The 17,630-nt window shown below is 41.8% G+C and overlaps 1 protein-coding gene across 3 annotated transcripts in view; it reads left to right on the plus strand.

Annotated features, from left to right (window-relative positions):
• STRN (striatin) overlaps nt 1-17,630 on the plus strand; it is a 53,261-nt gene that overhangs the window by 25,573 nt on the left and 10,058 nt on the right. The window contains exons 8-16 of one of the 3 annotated variants that reach the window (XM_028724209.2): nt 451-561; nt 4,368-4,454; nt 4,981-5,124; nt 9,244-9,380; nt 11,322-11,497; nt 12,953-13,000; nt 14,522-14,643; nt 15,074-15,241; nt 16,741-16,881. In XM_028724209.2, coding sequence (XP_028580042.1) covers nt 451-561; nt 4,368-4,454; nt 4,981-5,124; nt 9,244-9,380; nt 11,322-11,497; nt 12,953-13,000; nt 14,522-14,643; nt 15,074-15,241; nt 16,741-16,881 — 1,134 coding nt within the window. The remainder of the gene's footprint in view (nt 1-450; nt 562-4,367; nt 4,455-4,980; nt 5,125-9,243; nt 9,381-11,321; nt 11,498-12,952; nt 13,001-14,521; nt 14,644-15,073; nt 15,242-16,740; nt 16,882-17,630) is intronic. The other 2 variants (XM_028724210.2, XM_028724211.2) reach the window with 2 other exon arrangements.

The raw sequence follows: 17,630 nt of genomic DNA on the forward strand, positions 1-17,630 counted from the left end.
TACAAGCTGTGCAGCGAGGGGAGTGCCGAACTCTTTCCCCACTTATGCTTTATCTGTCTGCAATCAGTTGCTCCAGCAGCTTTTATCCTATTTCTGACTCTGATAACAGCAGTGAGCTGAGAACAGAGAAAAGGAGCTGGAACAACACTGAGGGAAGGCATGGCATTGAGTGGGGAAGGGTTCAGGGCTCTTCTCCTGTTGCTCTGCTAAACAACACTCCCCCTTCCATATGAACAAGGTGAACATGTGAAAAGAAGCACATACCATTTGCCTTCAACTGCAGCACTGTTTATCATTGCCTTTAAAAACCCCAAATGTATAGATCAGCAACCTCTGCCGCCTTCAGTGCAAAATAAATAAATTACTTATAGATCAGCAGCTGCTGCCTTCTTCAGTATCAAATCAATAAATGACATAAAGAGGATGTTTCATTTGTTTTACTTTGTCTAGAAAAGGAAGACCAGTGTCTCATGCCTGAAGCCTGGAATGTGGACCAGGGAGTAATAACCAAACTGAAGGAACAATACAAAAAGGAGCGCAAGGGGAAAAAGGGGGTGAAGAGTAAGTGGAAAACATTGCACCTTAAAATTCATAAATTCCTGCCTCTTTTCACTTCACCAATACTATCTTTCTTTCAATGTTTTCCTCAAACTACTTACTCTTTTACTTTGCTGCTCCTGACTGCTTTACTGTTCACAGTTACCAGGGGTGGAAATTAATGATACTTAAAATCCAGAGGTGTTGGGGGTCATTGCTTTTATCCAGTTGGATAAAGTATCGGGGGGGGGGATGCTTTTAAAATATTAATATTTAATTTTTGGCTACCATAAAACACTTCTTGTTAAGGTTTGTCCAAACCAGCCAATTTTTGCTTGACTTAGAGACCATAGAGGCTGTTGTTGATTGTGTGATCTCTCTTGGTTTGTATTTCTGGGAATCTTTGTGCAGAACTTAATGCTTCAGTAAATGATTGCTAATCATTCCATCTAATTTTTGAAGTTAGTTTAGTCTGTGCGTGCACCCTGTCATTTACAGTGGGCAATGCAAATTGGATCAGGAGAACCATTCAGCTATTTTCATGTACCCAAGGATTTGGGTTTGCATTTGCTTTTATTGAACAGCATTCCCCAATGCTACCTGGCAAAACGCTTTTGAAACTGAGGGAGAGTGAAAAATGTTCTGATAGCATGCAAGAAGTTACTTGCCATGCACAGGCCTTTGGACTAACCTGATCCCATCACTTGATACGTTCAACTGTTTATTTCCCTTTGGCAGCCCTGAGACAACTCCTTCCAAACAAAGCAAACAGCTTTGTATGAAGTTATAAACTTTGCCATCCAGTGGAAATACCTCATGCTTCCCCTCAGCACATCTGACAAGTTAGGGTGTGTATATAGGAGGGTGTACAGTGCATATCTTTAGCAGTTGCTGTTTTTTTAAAAAAGAAATAATATAGTTCTGGGAGAAGAAGAGGAGATGTATGTACTGCAAACCTGTAAAGAGCAGCTCATGAGACAAGCAGATAACTGAATCTTTGGTCTGGACATACCCTTAACTTGAAGTGAAAGATAAAAGCAAATTAATTTCTACCCTTGTTTCTATGTAATGTTTGCTACATGCAAGTCATGCTATCCTCATAATTTGAATGCAGGGCTCGAAATGGGGGGAGGTGGAATCTTACCAGGCTTTTAATAATATCAGTAAGTCCTCATCAAACTTCGCCTAATTCGGTTGAGTGCTATTTTTATACCAGGCAAACAATTGGATTGGTATTTGAAGTTTAATTTCTAGCCCTGTGTGTCATACTTCCTTTCTGTGTTACATCTCTTACAATATAAATCCATTATGTAGAAGCTGTGTGCTCAAAATGTGCAATGCAACCCTTTCAGATGTTTAATATGAAAATCCTAGGTTTATATGTCATACACAGCAGTTGTATTCTGAAAATTTGGGTAGCAATTATATGGAACAAATGCACACAGAAATCAAGATTAACAAAAAAAAAGTAAGATGCTTAATTTTTAATGCTAGTCTTTGCAAAATTGATTTAAAAATTACAGTATTAGCTTTCCCCATTATTCTTGGGGAGGACTTTGCTAAATGCTAGCTTTCAGCATGTTGCAGAGGCTTTTGGTCTGTGCAGCCTTGTAGTGTTAGCACTGTTAAGATCATAGAACAGATAATTTTTCAGCTAAAAAATATTATGATTGGATCACAGTACCAAATTTTGGTAGTGTCAAAATATATTTGGTGATTACTTGTGGGCCTAATGGCAAAAGGCACAATAGAGTCTGAAATCTGGATGAATATATTCCTCTATTTTGTTGCTCAAATTGCAATACTCATTCATCATGCATTTACAAACCTGAGAGAAAGTCCTCCTTACATCAGCTATTTCTTCTGCTGTGTTTAATATGGTAAACTCTAAAATATGATACCTGGCAAGTTACCTGTATTTCCCCTAGATGTTGTAGGGAAAGGAGGAGATACAGGTCTCCCTCCTTGAATTTTTTGAGAGTGCTTTACTGAAGCATAACCACTTCATTGATTCCCTGTATTCTACATCTGAGTATTGAAAAGAAGGAAGTGGATAATCCTATTTATTAAGTTTTTTGGTTATGGAGAAATGCTTCAGCAGCAATAACACAAGTAACTTGTCCCTGTCACCTTGCAAACCATTCTTTCAAAGTGCTGTACATCGTGTATTCCTCCAAAACATCATTTAAGGGTTAGCCACTTTTCTGGGACAATGTCCAGATCTCCTGGCAGCCTGCCACATTCTGTTTTGTTTAAAAACCCTAAGGCTTCTGCCAGCCCACCCAATTCAGCTAAGGGGACTGGGACAGGCTTTATGCTGGCCGAATGAAGTCCTATCCATTGATCCTAAGGCCTACTTCAGGAGTATTCATTCTCCTGTTCATCGGTGCTGGCCCATAGTATGAGGGGATATGCTCTTGCCTTAGTCATTGCTACAAGATCTAGTAATTCAAGTTCTTTACTAGATTCCCCATTGTGAGGTTTGGCAAATTGCTTTTCCCTTTTCCATTCATTCCTCGCCACCCAAAAAATATCAGAATTTGGGACTCACTACAAGCTTGTTAAATGTTGAGACTCATGCATAGAACATGGATAGATACGTGGTCTGAATATCATAGGTAGCATAGGCCACAGGAGTTTATGGCACTTTGCATTAGAGCATGGGCCTCTGCAACTCGTCATGCTGAATCCAGCCCACTAGCAACATAGGCTGGAGCTACATTGATCTGTAAAACCATTAATTAAAAATAACGTTATATATCACTCAATCCATTTTTCCATTGCTGGCGACTCGCAGCTCTGCATCGCCCCCTGGTGTCACATTTTTATAACACATTTTTAACGTTATAACCTACCAGTGTAGGTTAGTCCCTAGTGTAGCCTGCCAGAGGCTCTCACTTTAAAACTTTTTTTTTGCTCCCTACCTAAAACTAAAAGAACTGAGGTGGGGGCTGCCAAATGCCAAGCAGGTCATGATTGGTGGAATGTGTTTCACTTGGTGAGTAGCAGACTATTGATCAGGATGAGATAAAATTAAAACACAGAGGACTGCATGAAGTTGGTGCTCAATAGAGTGGCATACCTGGCAGAAAAGAAATAGATTTTTAAATTTGAGATGAGGCATTTGTTTTGACTGGAAATTATTATGTGTATAACCAAATTGGGTTTTAAAACCATTCCACTATTCTTTCTGAACTAAAGAGCTAAATGTTTAAACAAGAGTGATGGATGAAAGAATGGAATTTGCTTCCCCCTCTCCCAGCTTTTCCCGATATGAAAAATAACTGGTTATGAATCTTAATTAAATGAAATCAAGTAGCGTTTTGCCATTACAGAAATTAAGCATCTGCTCAGGGCCAACACTCTTGGAAGATGCATCAGTTATGCATAATCTAGAATAGTTTGTAACTGTGATAAATCAGTTATATTTGGTGACAGAAAGGTTAAAAGTGGAAATCTAGGGGCATGAATGTTCAGCTGTAAAGCATATATAACTTTAATGAATGTGCACACCTATAGAATTTTGTATATTTGCAGACAAGCACTTTTGTTGTAGTCTTGCAAAATCCTGAATTGTTTGTCTGCAACAAATATCAGTCGTTACAAATCGTTGTTATTATTATGGCAGGATTTGGACCGAATAATTTGAGGAAAGTGCTGTGATTTTGCTAGGCTGTTGTAAAAAGTCCTTGTGAAGTGTGCTAAGTTCAGAGCTGTCTTAGAATACACTTTAAGGTGACTAGAAATAGTTATATTATTTAGTAGATTAGGAAAAACGGTTATGGACTGTGGGTAAGATATTTTCCCATTCTTAATTAAACTTACAACAGGAAAAACTACCGAAGATATGTTTCAGCCTCAGTCCTATATAAAACAGTCAAAACAGGGATGTGGGAAAATGATGGAGCAAAATGCAGGTAAGTTTTGAGAAGGGCATGGGTTTTCACCACATGTAGTTTCAGGGAGAACAAAACCAGCGACTCTTGCTTGATTCTTTTTGTTTTTCAATTTTTTAAAGTAATTGTCATTGTTTAGATTGTGGCACAGTCACAGTCCTGCACAATTTTGTGAAAGTTTGAAAACTTGTGCAAAAAAATTAACTCACAAGTGTTACAGTCTTTGGAAAAAATAAAATTATTTTTTGTTTTATTTGCTGTCACTTGGATGCATTTTACATTTCTCAAGCAAGTCCATGCAGTGAACAGAAGTGTGTGTGCAAAACCTCAGTTTTCATCACTTCCTTCTTAAAGCACTTCATTTCATGCCATAAATTTAGTTACTGGTGGAAGTAGGAATCATTATTTGACTCACGTTCATCTTTTTTCTTTTGCTATAAATAGCACTCATTGTCATTATTGTTGGTGCAACTTGTTAGTTAATAGTAACACTACTTTTATTAATGTTTGCAAAACTTTCCCCCCACATTTTGTTGTTTTTGGCCAGGGCCCAACAGGTCAAAACTACAAGATATGCTTGCTAACTTGAGAGATGTTGATGATCTGCCTGGATTACAACAGTCAGCCATGTCTCTCACCAGATCCAGTACTTCACGGCTTATTGAACAAGAAATCAATAGAACAGATGAAGGTGAGGGCTGCTGCTGGTGTGTGTGTGTGTGTGTGTGTGTGTGTGTGTGTGTGTGTAAGGGGTGCATTAGAGCTATTGCTTGAGAAAACGAGGCCTAATCAGGACTGCCAGACCTCTCTATTTTGGCCAAACTACACCCTTTGGGGCCCTCAATTGAAAGGGTGTTTTGCAGGCACCTTTGATGGGTTGATCAAGTAGTGCTTGCAAAATAGGGCTTTGGAAGGTGCTTCTGAAGGCCTCTGCAGTCACCTGACATCATTGTGACATTCAGGCCCGACAGGTCTGATGGCTGGGGGAAATAACAATCTGACATTTTTTGCCAAAAAGGGTCCCTACTCCTGAATTAAAGGAATCTGAACTAGTTGATATTTGAGCTTTTGCCTATTATTCTGTCAGCTTTGTATATGTGTTCTGAAGCGAAGATGTTTTTTAGATGATGCATGATAACCTTACAAGAAGTACCGTATTTTTCGCCCTATAGGACGCACCGGCCCATAGGACGCACCTAGATTGGGGGGGGGGGGGATAAAGGAAAAAAATCTTATTCCCCCCCAGGCGTGGGGCTGGGGCGGGGGAAGCCCGAGCTTCCCCTGACGCCAGCCCCCAGAACAGGCTGCCGCCCGCAAGCCTTGCGAGCCCGGCGGGACCTCCCGCCAGGCGCGCAAGGCTTGCGGACATCTGCCCAAAGCACGGGGCGTGCTCCGCAGCGCGCCCCGTGCTTCGGGCTGCCGCCCCAAGCCTTGCAAGCCCAGCGGGACCTCCCGCCGGGTGCGCAAGGCTTGCAGACATCTGCCCGAAGCACGGGGTGTGCTCCGCAGCGCGCCCCGTGCTTCGGGCTGCAGGCTGCCGCCCCAAGCCTTGCGGATAGCTTCCTGAAGCCTGGAGAGCGAGAGGGGTCAGTGCGAAAGCCTGCATTCTCCCCATAGGACGCACACACATTTCCCCTTCATTTTTTGGAGGGCAAAAAGTGTGTCCTATAGGGCGAAAAATACGGTAATAATCCTTCCTATGTGAAAACAAAGGGGAAATCACAAGATGGAGCTTCCTACCTGTGGTTTTTATAATTATTTGTGTTACAAATACATATGCTATACATATGCTATACATTTCTCTTTAAAAAGAAATCTCCCCCAATCTGTTGTCCAAATATTTGGGGGCATCTTTTTAGCTGATTAAATGTTCTTAATCAGTTACTCCAACTAAGAGTTGATTAAATGCTCCATCCTTTCTTTGTATACATACTAGCAAACTTCCTTCCTTTAAGTTTTGCAAATCTGCTGTTGTGCATGGTAATTCTTATGAGTAAAGTGCCCTGGGAAGATCGCAAGACTACTATGTCCTGAAAATTTTAACTTTGCTAGTATTTTTCAAGCGCATGGCAAATTACAGAACCAACTCTTAATGCACCTTACCAATACATAAAGCAGGAGTGGATTAATGGTAGATCTGGATCTACTGGAAGCTCTGGATGATTTGAAGCAGAGTGACAAGGATTCTGACTAGTGTTGTTGTTTAGTTGTGTCTGACACTTCGTGACCCCATGGACCAGAGCACGCCAGGCACTCCTGTTTTCCACAATGGCAACAAAATGACCGCCTTAAATTATGCTGCTAGAATGAAGAAAATTGGAGGCAAGGAGTATATTAGAAGAAAGAAAGGAAGGCAGGTGGGTGGGTGGGTGGGTGAAGAGAAGCAAGCAGCCAGGAATAGATTTTTGTGTGGAAGGACTGTGAGCTTACATAAGTTTTGGTGCTCAGAATAAATGTTTGGATTCAGAAGACTTTAATTCTAGGTGCTTATCTTTTGCACCAGTCTCTAGTTGATAGATATTGGAGGGGAAAATTAAGTCCTGAAAACCCGAAAACATATAAAACCTGAAAACATATATAAAAACATCACCATTCCACTGTCAACTAGCTAAATAATTGGTTTTCTTTAGCATGTCTTCCAAGAAAGCCCTTTTGATTTTGTGTTAAACTTAACCTTGCTAAGTTTAAGGGGCAGTTTACACTCGATGAGCATTCTCGAGTGAATGCTGGTCATTTGAATGACCAGCATTCAAATGAAGGTACCATTTGTGTAGACCGGCACGTCCCCATGGGGGCTTTCCATTTCAGTTATTGTGGATGACACTTTTTGAGAGGCTGCAGTTGCAGAAGTTGCAGCTGATTCTGCCTCAGAGGTAATAATGCCTCCAACTTGAACGCTGCCAGATACCGGCCCTGAAATCTCCCAGTTGCCAATTGCAAAGCCACCTCTAGTCGTGAACTGGATCCAACTTCCTCTGTTTAAAATTGCTGTCTGGGCATATTTATAAATAGAGAATATGTATTCGTCATGTAATGGCTACTAGTCTGATTAAAACAGCTTCTGCTGGCTGCATTTCAAGAAGTGGATGTAGCACACTCCATGGAACAAGGGCAGCAGAACATTGAAGGATTAACAGCCCACATGCTTAAAATATATGCTTTGAAAGACAAAATGTTACTTAGCAACACTTTGAGAAGTGGGGGGAAATCTCCTTTTGCTTGGAACATTTTTTCCCCATCCCACGTTGGGTTCACTGCTGGAAAGGCCTAGGTGGTAGTTTTTCTACAATTGCTCAGTTGGGTGTCCTGAGCTTTCAGTCTCAGCATTGCTTTGACCTTCACACAATTGGGATGAAGGCTACCTTCGATTTTTGAATGGGTGTTCGATGTTTTGGCAAACTTACGGCAAGATTTAGGGCTTTTACAGGTGATCTAGGGGACGCGGGTGGCGCTGTGGGTAAAACCTCAGTGCCTAGGACTTGCTGATCATAAGGTTGGCGGTTCGAATCCCCGCGGTGGGGTGAGCTCCTGTCGTCCGGTCCCAGCTCCTGCCCACCTAGCAGTTCGAAAGCACCCCTAAGTGCAAGTAGATAAATAGGTACCGCTTTATAGCGGGAAGGTAAATGGCGTTTCTGTGTGTGGCACTGGTGCTGGCTCACCAGTGCAGCTTCGTCACACTGGCCACGTGACCTGGAAGTGTCTTCGGACAGCGCCGGCTCCCGGCCTCTTAAGTGAGATGAGTGCACAACCCTAGAGTCAGTCACGACTGGCCCGTACGGGCAGGGGTACCTTTACCTTTTACAGGTGATCTCTCCCCCCCCCCCCGGCCACTGCCATGTACTGTTTTTACTTTGTTGCATTTTCCTAGCATTTAGAATGCAATATTTTTATTTTTTAGGAGAATATGAATGTGACCCACCCCCTTTTCGGCCCCATTGAATTTTGGGCTGAATATTTCATTCTCCCTTTGGAATCAATGGGACTACCTGAAAGCATCAGGGTGAACTTGGATCAGGCCCATCTAGTCCAGCACTCTGGTCCCACAGTGGCCAACCAGATGCTCCAAAGGATGCTTACAAGCAGAACCTGAGCACAGCACTCATCCCACCTGCGATGCAACTGGCATTCAGAGGGCATGGTGGAACTTAGCCCCCGTGGCTAGTAGTCATTGATTGCCTTTTCCGCTATGAATTTGTCTAATCTTTTCAAGTCGTCAGAATTAGAGTGGCCACCCCTGCCTCTTGTAGGAGTGGATTGCATAGTTTAATAATAATAATAATAATAATGATGATGATGATGATGATGATGATGATGATAATAATAATAATAATAATAATAATAATAATAATAATAATAATAATAATAATAATAATTTATTTATACCCCGCCCATCTGACTGGGTTGCCCCAGCCACTCTGGGCGACTTCCAGCACATATAAAAACATAATAAAACATTACACCTTAAAAAGCTTCACCATACAGGGCTGCCTTCAGATGTTTCCTAAATGTCATATAATTACTCATCTCCTTGACATCTGAAGCCTCTTGCACAAATATTAGTGCCATCAGCCAAACAGTATTTCCTTTTTTAGTGCTTAATCGTTTTGAACAATTCTGAAGAAATCAGCTTCCGAGGTATGTGTATTTAAGAACTTTAATTCTGGTAAAAATTGGATTCTGCTGGTGCTGATTTGCGCATGTTAATTTCACTTTGTTTTGTAAAGAGCTTACTCTACTGAATTTCAATTGAACTGCTTATGCCAAGCTTCTGATTGTATGGAGTACTTAACTTTCATTTCTTCTCTTTCAGTGGAAGCTTTAACATTCCCTCCTTCATCCGGAAAGTCTTTCATTATGGGAGCAGATGAGGCCCTTGAAAACGAACTGGGTCTTGGGGAACTAGCAGGCCTAACAGTAGCCAACGAGGCAGATTCTCTGACGTACGATGTAAGTGCTAGTGTGTCACTGTTGCCTCTGTTTTTCAACAGGTAAAAATTGTGATAGGAAAATAGGAAGAAGCTGCCTTATAATGAGTCATTGTTCCATCTAGCCCAGTCCTGTCTACACTGACTGGCAGAGGCTCTCCAGGGTTTTGGACCAGAGTCTTTCCTAGCCCTATATGGAGATCCTGGGGCTTGGACCTTCTCTATGGAAAGCAGGTGCTTTACCATTGAGCTATGGTCCTTTTGATCTACCTTATAGGATTGTTACAAGGACATTTCCTCAAGGTAGGAGTGCTGCATGATGCTCTGAAAGTCACAATAAGCCCAAAAGTCTGGCTCACTGGCTGCTACAGCCTTCTCCACTCCCTCTGTCGCTTCTGTGATCTCTGCTTCCTCCTCTGCTTTTTGGTTCCCTCTTCCTCCCCACCTTTTTTCCTGATTTTCTTCCGAAACCCTTCCATTGGTGAAACGGTTGAGCAGCACTGTGGCAACAATAGGGCATCTGCTACCTCTTTGCAAAGACATGCAAATCAACATGGCTGGAGTGGCTGCAGTGCCATCTATAGGCAATTCTGACCTCTGCAGCTCAACCCTTTGAATGCAGCTGTGTTCCTGCGCTTTGCAGTGGGAGGGAGAATGTTCTTTCTCTATCCTAGTTGCCAGACCTAATAGTATGGTTCCTTTGGTGACCAGACTTCTGGAATGTTGTGTTCCTGTACAATGCGTAGTTTGGAAAAAATCATAATTTAACATGTAAGATTAATAAAACATGCAACCATGCAAACATGCAAGAATATGAAAGCTTGCATTCACAAGGGCGCTCTGCCATTTATCTCTTTAGCAATCGATTCTCATAAGTATAATCTGCTTACAGTCCTACAAATGATGTCTATGCTGTGCTGATCCCTGAACTACCTAAAGCTGCCTTAAGTAGAGGATGTTCTTTTACAGGACAATGCTCTGATGTGGCAGTAGTTATTTTAAAATTGGAAGTGGCTGCTCTTTCCAATGCATGGCCAAGATAAATGATTTATTGCTGACCATTTATTGCATACACTTCCAAAAGCTTTTCAGAGGCACTGAATGGGTTACTTTCCATATGAATTTATCAACTTGTTGGAGTCATCAACCGAGGCCTTCCTTTCTATCTCACAAGCATTGGTGTTGCCTTGAGACAGCGCTTTTTCAGGAGCAGTGTTCAGACTTATTTTGCCAGCTGTTCATTATTGATTAATGATTGCATTGTATTTTGCTGATCCATGCTGTGCTTTTATTACAGTTTTCATCTGGTATTTTAATGTAGTGATTTTGGATTGTATCTTTCCATTTTGCAAGCTACTTGGGATGAAAAAGTGGAATAGACATGAAATAAATGGTGAAGCATGTTTTAAAGAAGGAATTGGAAGGAAGCTCTTTTTGCAGATATTTAAAGAAGCCACCTCTTGTGTGGATGAAATAGTAGGGAGGAGGGCAGAAAGTATGCGGGCATCCAAGAATATATGCAGGCTTTTATGGGAAAGGGGAGGCAAGCATAATAATTCAGAGCAAAGAGAAATTGATGAGAAGAGGGGAAGAGGAAAATGAAAGGCAGAGCTTGAAGTTTATTGATACAGCTGCCAACTATTCATAAGGCATGCTGTGTATTTCTTAAAAGAGAATGCTTGTCCCCTCAAGGTTCCATCTCACGCTGTTTTGCAGGCAACACTGTTAGAATGAGGAAATACAGGTCGTGCAGCTCTTGACGGTTTTTTGTTGTTGTTGACTTTAATGACTGGAGGGTTAACTTTAATAGGAAAAAACAGTTGCATCTCTATTTTTTCTTGTTACTTTTTCTTCCACATAGTCCAAACTCAGCATTTGATAGCAGGAAAATGAAATACCATCTGTTTTGATAGTTCCCCGCCTCACATTGGCTAAACTGAAGCTTTTCTTTTTATTGCCACAGATAGCAAACAATAAAGATGCACTGAGGAAGACCTGGAACCCCAAATTCACCTTAAGGAGTCATTTTGATGGAATAAGAGGTCTTGCTTTCCATCCAGTTGAACCTGTGTTAATTACGGCATCTGAAGACCATACATTAAAAATGTGGAATTTACAGAAAACATCTCCAGCAAAAAAGTAAGATTGTGATTGTTAAAAGATATGTGGAGATTAATTTTATAGACTAATCATTGTAGAAACATGGTAGCAACATAATGACTAGTTTAGGCCTGATTAATCCTCTCAAGGATAAATATTACCTGCTGACTCACTTACTGGGTTAAGGAATATTGTTTCTCTTCCAGAATGCATGCCAGTTAGATTTAAACCTTATAAACATTTATAAGTCTAATAAATGGCGTGTGTATATATTTGATTGTGTGGCATATCGAATTATATAAAAGCAAATAAAGGTCCTCTTTAAGTAATAACCTGTTGCCATTATAAGAAAAGGGAATTTACCCATAGTCTTCAGTATTCTTCTATATCTCAAGAATCTTAGGAAGGATCAGTTGGTATTTACAGCAAAAAAGAAGAAGAAGAAGAAGAAGAAGAAGAAGAAGAAGAAGAAGAAGAAGAAGAAGGAAAAAGGCAGCTGTTGCCGCAACAAGAATTGCTTGGTTCAATAAATATTCATTAGAATGCTGTGGGTAGACTGGTGATGGGGACAGACTAACTACCTCCAACACATGACACTGGTGTTAAAAGACCTGCACTGGCTTCCTGTGTACTATTGGGCCGAGTTCAGGGTTCTTGTGCTAGTGTACAAAACCCTGAATAACCTAGGCCCAGCATACCTTAACCCCAAGTTAATTACTGGGATCATCGGGGGAAGCCCTTCCCACAGGAAGTTCAACAAACACCATCTCTGCCCTTACTAAATCTCAGGACTCTTGGTCAAAACTGTTTTATCTAAGGAGGCCTTTGCACCCTGAATGCTTCTCAGATGTTTTACTTTGAAAAAAGTGAAAATTCTTGAGTTTTTAAGTTTTAGAGGTTTTAATTTATGTTTAAAATTTTGAATATTGTATATTTTGTTGTTTTGTAAGCCTCTTCAAGACCTACATGTTGAAAAGTGGGATATACATAAATACATACTGTATATACACACATAAAATAGCTTTGCAAGAGCCACATTTTTTGTCTTTTTCCTTACACAGTATATAGGCTATTGGTGGTTGGCCACTGAAATCAGCTCTTGCTGATTGTTTCACAGTCCTTTTTTACTCTTTGTTTGATTGTGATTTTTACAAGGGCACATTGCAGAACAAGAACTGCCTGCCTGTGGCTTATAAAAAGTGGGGAGGGGCAAAGAGGAGTCAGGGACACTTAGTGTGCATGTAGAGGTAAAAGTGTTCAAAAGCGTCCTGTGAGTTTAGGCCAGGCATAGGCAAACTCAGCCCTCTGGATGATTTGGGGACTACAACTCCTATCACCCCTAGCTCACAGGACCAGTGGTCAGGGATGATGGTCCCAAAACATCTGGAGGGCTGAGTTTGCCTATGCCTGGTTTAGGCCAACCTAGAAGCTAACTTTTTCATGCCTTAACAAATACTTTCTGAACCTGTGATTCTCCTTTTTTTTTTTTTTTAGGAGTGCCTCTCTTGATGTTGAACCTATCTACACTTTCAGGGCACACAAGTAAGTAAACATTCAGAAACTTCTTTCTGTTATCAGAGAATATAGCTGCAGCACTTGACACAGTTCTCCTTTTATGGGATAAACCGAGTGTTGACTCAGCCTGTCAAATGGTCATGTGGTTTCTTCATCTTGTCACTCCTCTAGTATGCTAGTGAACTCTTCCTTCCAAAAGGGGTGGGGCTGGTAAAAGCTGCAGCCTGGCAATGTGATGGTGCAATCCGAACTGCAGTTCAGCCTCTGGTGAGGCAGATTGCATTAGCCTTCCTTTTTTTTTTTTTGCTGTTTTCTCCTTCCGCCTTCCGCTTGTGTGGTGCTAGTGTCTTGCTATGTACCACGCAGAGCACAGATACAACATTTACTTACCAAGAGGGACTTAACTGTCTTCAGCATGTGAATTGGAGAGGAACAGCCAAAGAGGTTGATAAGTGTGCAGCAGGGATAGGGAAGGGACAATTTAAAAGTGGTTGAAAATGGACTAAAAAGCGAGGTTATGGCCAGAGCCATCCCACGACATTGCGCCCCCCCCCCGAGGCGGGTTGCTGCCACTTTTCTCCCCCTGAACGATCAGCATGAGCACCACCAGCACTTCCAAGGCCATCTCATTGAAGAGTTCTTCGCAGCGCAAGGCATTGTGTGTGACATGGCCCTGGAGGGCAGCTTCACTACCTCCGGTGCTTTGTTGCAGTGTTGGCACATACTGATGAAGAAGAAGAGTTTGGATTTGATATCCCGCCTTTCACTCCCGTTAAGGAGTCTCAAAGTGGCTAACATTCTCCTTTCCCTTCCTCCCCCACAACAAACACTCTGTGAGGTGAGTGGAGCTGAGAGACTTCAGAGAAGTGTGACTGTCCCAAGGTCACCCAGCAGCTGCATGTGGTGGAGCGGAGACGCGAACCCGGTTCCCCAGATTACGAGACTACTGCTCTTAACCACTACACCACACTGGCTCTCAAATTCTTAAATTCTTAATTTTAAACAGTATTTCCTGCTGTTGCAGCAGAGCTGTGCTCTCTGAAGCCACCTCACCCACAATGCTTTGCTCAGAGTGATGTGAAGACCAGCCTATATGAGTGCTGCTGGCCATTTCCCTGCAGAAGCAAATGCTGTATTACTTACCACAGCAGCAAGAGTGAAAGTGGCGCTCTGCAGGTGGATGGCAGCAGTGGCAGATAGCCCCATGGGCTGCTGATGGGGGTGTGATCTGCTGCCAGAGTCCTGTAGCTTATGATCTGATTGGCCCCGTTATGGCAGTTCCGTAAATACCTTGTTGAGGGGATCATGTAGAGGAGGAATGCATGCCAGGAGGCAGAAGGAAAAAATATTTCCTGTTAATTATGTTGCTTTGAACGTATACATCATATTTCATTTTCTTCAGTAATGTTGTATTGTGGATTGTTTTATTGGTGTTTTAATGTGTTGTAAACCACTCTGAGATTTTCCCCCCTTAAAAATATAAAGCAGTATAGAAATGAAAATATTTGAAATAAACCTCCACTAAATCAGTATTGCTTCCTCTTGCAGCAGTCCTGTGCTTTGTGTGGTAATGAGCAATACTGGTGAGCAGTGTTATAGTGGGGGAACTGATGGCCTCATTCAGGGCTGGAATACTACAAACCCAAATATTGACCCTTATGATTCCTATGGTAAGTGTCCCCCCCCCCTTTTTTTTACAGGTTTCTCTTTTGGCGGGGGGCACGGGAGCACGTTAAGAATGCACAACAGCTTGTTGAAAGCAGTGCAACTCACTATGAAAAACGGTTCTATTCAGGAAGAAAATGCAGCTTGAACCGGGTGAAAGAGAAATGCCTGAAAAGAGATCACACGGGATAGTTCTGTAATTTGGAAGCAATCTTGGCTTAGGATCCCAGTAATAGGAAAAAAGATATGGAAGAAGGTCATGATGTCTTATTGCTTTGGAGGTAGACTGAGTCAGCAGTCAGTGTTGTCAGGAATTCTGCCGTTAAGGAAGGACTTAGAGGGTTTGTGAACTGCCATTAGAGCATCTTTACAGCACATACTATTTATAAAGAAATCCCATTTCCTTTTGTATTGTGCATTTTGTTCATCCCACAGATCCTTCAGTCTTAAGAGGTGCATTTGTAGGCCACACGGATGCAGTGTGGGGCTTGGTTTACAGTGGAGCACACCAGCGCTTGCTCTCCTGTTCAGCAGATGGCACTATCCGTTTATGGAAAGCTTTGGAGATCGCTCCAGCTCTGAACATATTTAATGATAATCAAGGTATTTAATAAATCTCCTGGATTGTAACACTATCAAAAGGAACTTCGCTTTTAATTATCCATGCTTCTGTTTATAACCACACTCTGACAATTGTGCAATACAGGTAAGTTGATTTTAGTATGCTATTGGGTTTTAGTGGATTCCCAGCATCACTACATTGACTCTTGCTGGGAAAGCGTGAGATGAGAATCAAAACCCCACTTGCCGGTTGCATTTGTTTTGAAGGATGTGTGTGTTGCAGAATCTCACAACTGTTTTTTTTATAAAGTAGCCACTGTTAATAGAACATGTTGATTGCTATATTTGGGGCATTATAATGAGAGATTCATTTTTTAAGCAATAATGCAATAGTAAGTTACATAGCAAACCACTATATTTGAATTTTGCTGTTTTCCTCCTGAGGCAATACATTAGAAGTTTAAAAATGGAAAAAATGTACAACTATTATTGTAGCACACACACTGGACAACACTGAACACTTCATCATAGATTCTAGGTTCATGTTTAAGAAATATTTTGGCTTCAGGGAAAGCCTGCACAAAAAAAAAGACTTCACAAGATGTCTGAAACAGTTGACAACTGCTTTGCATATGGAAGAATGAAAGGCATTCCATAGTCAGGGGCAATATGAGAAAATGCCTGATTTGCGTCGGTCAGAATCCATTCACTCGTTGGGTATGATCTCATCTGGTGACAAGAGCATAGCATTCTGGGAGGCAGGCATCTCCTCTCTCTGTTTTTCTCTCCTGCCAATGGAAAATGCCTGTTTCCATTCAGGTCACCGCCCTATGATGTGTGGTGCATAGTTTACCAGATTCCATGAGAGATTCTGCTAGATGACATGGGCCTTGCAGCAGAGCTGCTATAGCCTAGACCCGAGCTTTCCAAACTGTGTGTCAAACATGTTAGTGTGTCGGCTGCGATGTGTTGCGTGAATGTTCCCCATGCTCCTCCCAGGACTGGAAAGGGGTTAGTTTAATCTCCAGTTTGCTAGTAAAACTGAATTAGTGTCATGAAATGATACATGTCTAAAAAGTGTGTCACTAACGTGAAAGGTTTCTAAAACTCTGACCTAGACTCTTTTTCTTGTCTACCTAGAGCCCTTCTGCCTTCCCATCACCTTTGTACTTGCCCACCCAATATTAATCCATAAGATATTGGTGGTGCATTAGTCAGTATACTAGCTCTTGCTACTCTGCTCTTCTTGCACATGGTGGGTGCACTGCACATCTCAGGTTACAGCAGGTGCTGATACCTATGTAAATGTAATGGGTTTGATGATTGATTGGCTCATTACTGAAACAGAGTTCTAATATTCCAACATTCACACATCTGTTTGGACACTTGAGAAACCATATTTCTTGCTTTTACCAACTTGGCTGGAAAATTTGAAATGACTTCTAGATTTGTGCCAAGAAAATGAATGAATGTGGCTGCTTTCAGGTAGTGGCTAATGGACCAAGCTTCCTATTCTTCCTAACACTCTTCTGCTTTTGTAGAGATGGGGATTCCATCTTCTGTGGACATTGTGAGCAGTGACCCAAGCCACATGGTAGCATCCTTTAATAGTGGCCACACAAGCATATATAACATGGAAACAAGACAACGCATCCTTAACTTGGAGTCCAACGCAGATACTAGTATGTATCCAAAGGGGTTATTTCCATGTTGTTTTCATTGTTCGTGATTATATTGATAAAGTCTGAGACCACCATGCATAGAAGGGAAGTCAACGAAGTGTACTTCCATTTAGGTTACCGATGTTTGTACCTAATTGTCTTTGATGGACTGCTGGCGTCAGTCCACATGGGACTGATAAATCCAGCCAAAAATGTACTCTATTACAAACAATTCTGAAAGAACAAATATGAGGAAATAGCAGATTAGCTCTCTTATTCTCCCTGACCCTCACTTGCCATGCTTCCTTATATGATCCATAGGTATTTTGGGCTTCCGTAAAGATTAGGTTTTCACCATCCCCTATGCAACTGTATGGTGTTCCTGAATTATACGTAGCTTAGTTTGAGAAGCAGGTTGACAGTATATTGAATGAACATAGTAAGGTACAAGTAGATTGAGTGGGCTGAACATGTTTGGATTTTTGCACCAGATCGGCCTGCTAAATCAGGTCATTAGTCTTTCCAATAGCTTATTTCAGAGGTTTTCAACCTTTCTGGGTCCACGGTTTCCTTGACCAGCCACATGCTTTTTGCAGCACCCCTGTGGAGCTCAGGAGCCCAGTTATGCCACCCCTTGCCTGCAGAGCCAGCAGCCCCTCACCCTTTTTCGAACACCCTCCCTTGTGGAGTGTCCCCTCAGCCTCCTCTCTGCTGCCTTCTCCTTGGGGCTGTTCTCTGGGCAGCTGCAGCTGCCACTTCTGGTCTCTGAG

Source organism: Podarcis muralis, chromosome 3, assembly GCF_964188315.1.
Source record: "Podarcis muralis chromosome 3, rPodMur119.hap1.1, whole genome shotgun sequence".
Classification (NCBI taxonomy): Eukaryota; Metazoa; Chordata; class Lepidosauria; order Squamata; family Lacertidae; genus Podarcis; species Podarcis muralis.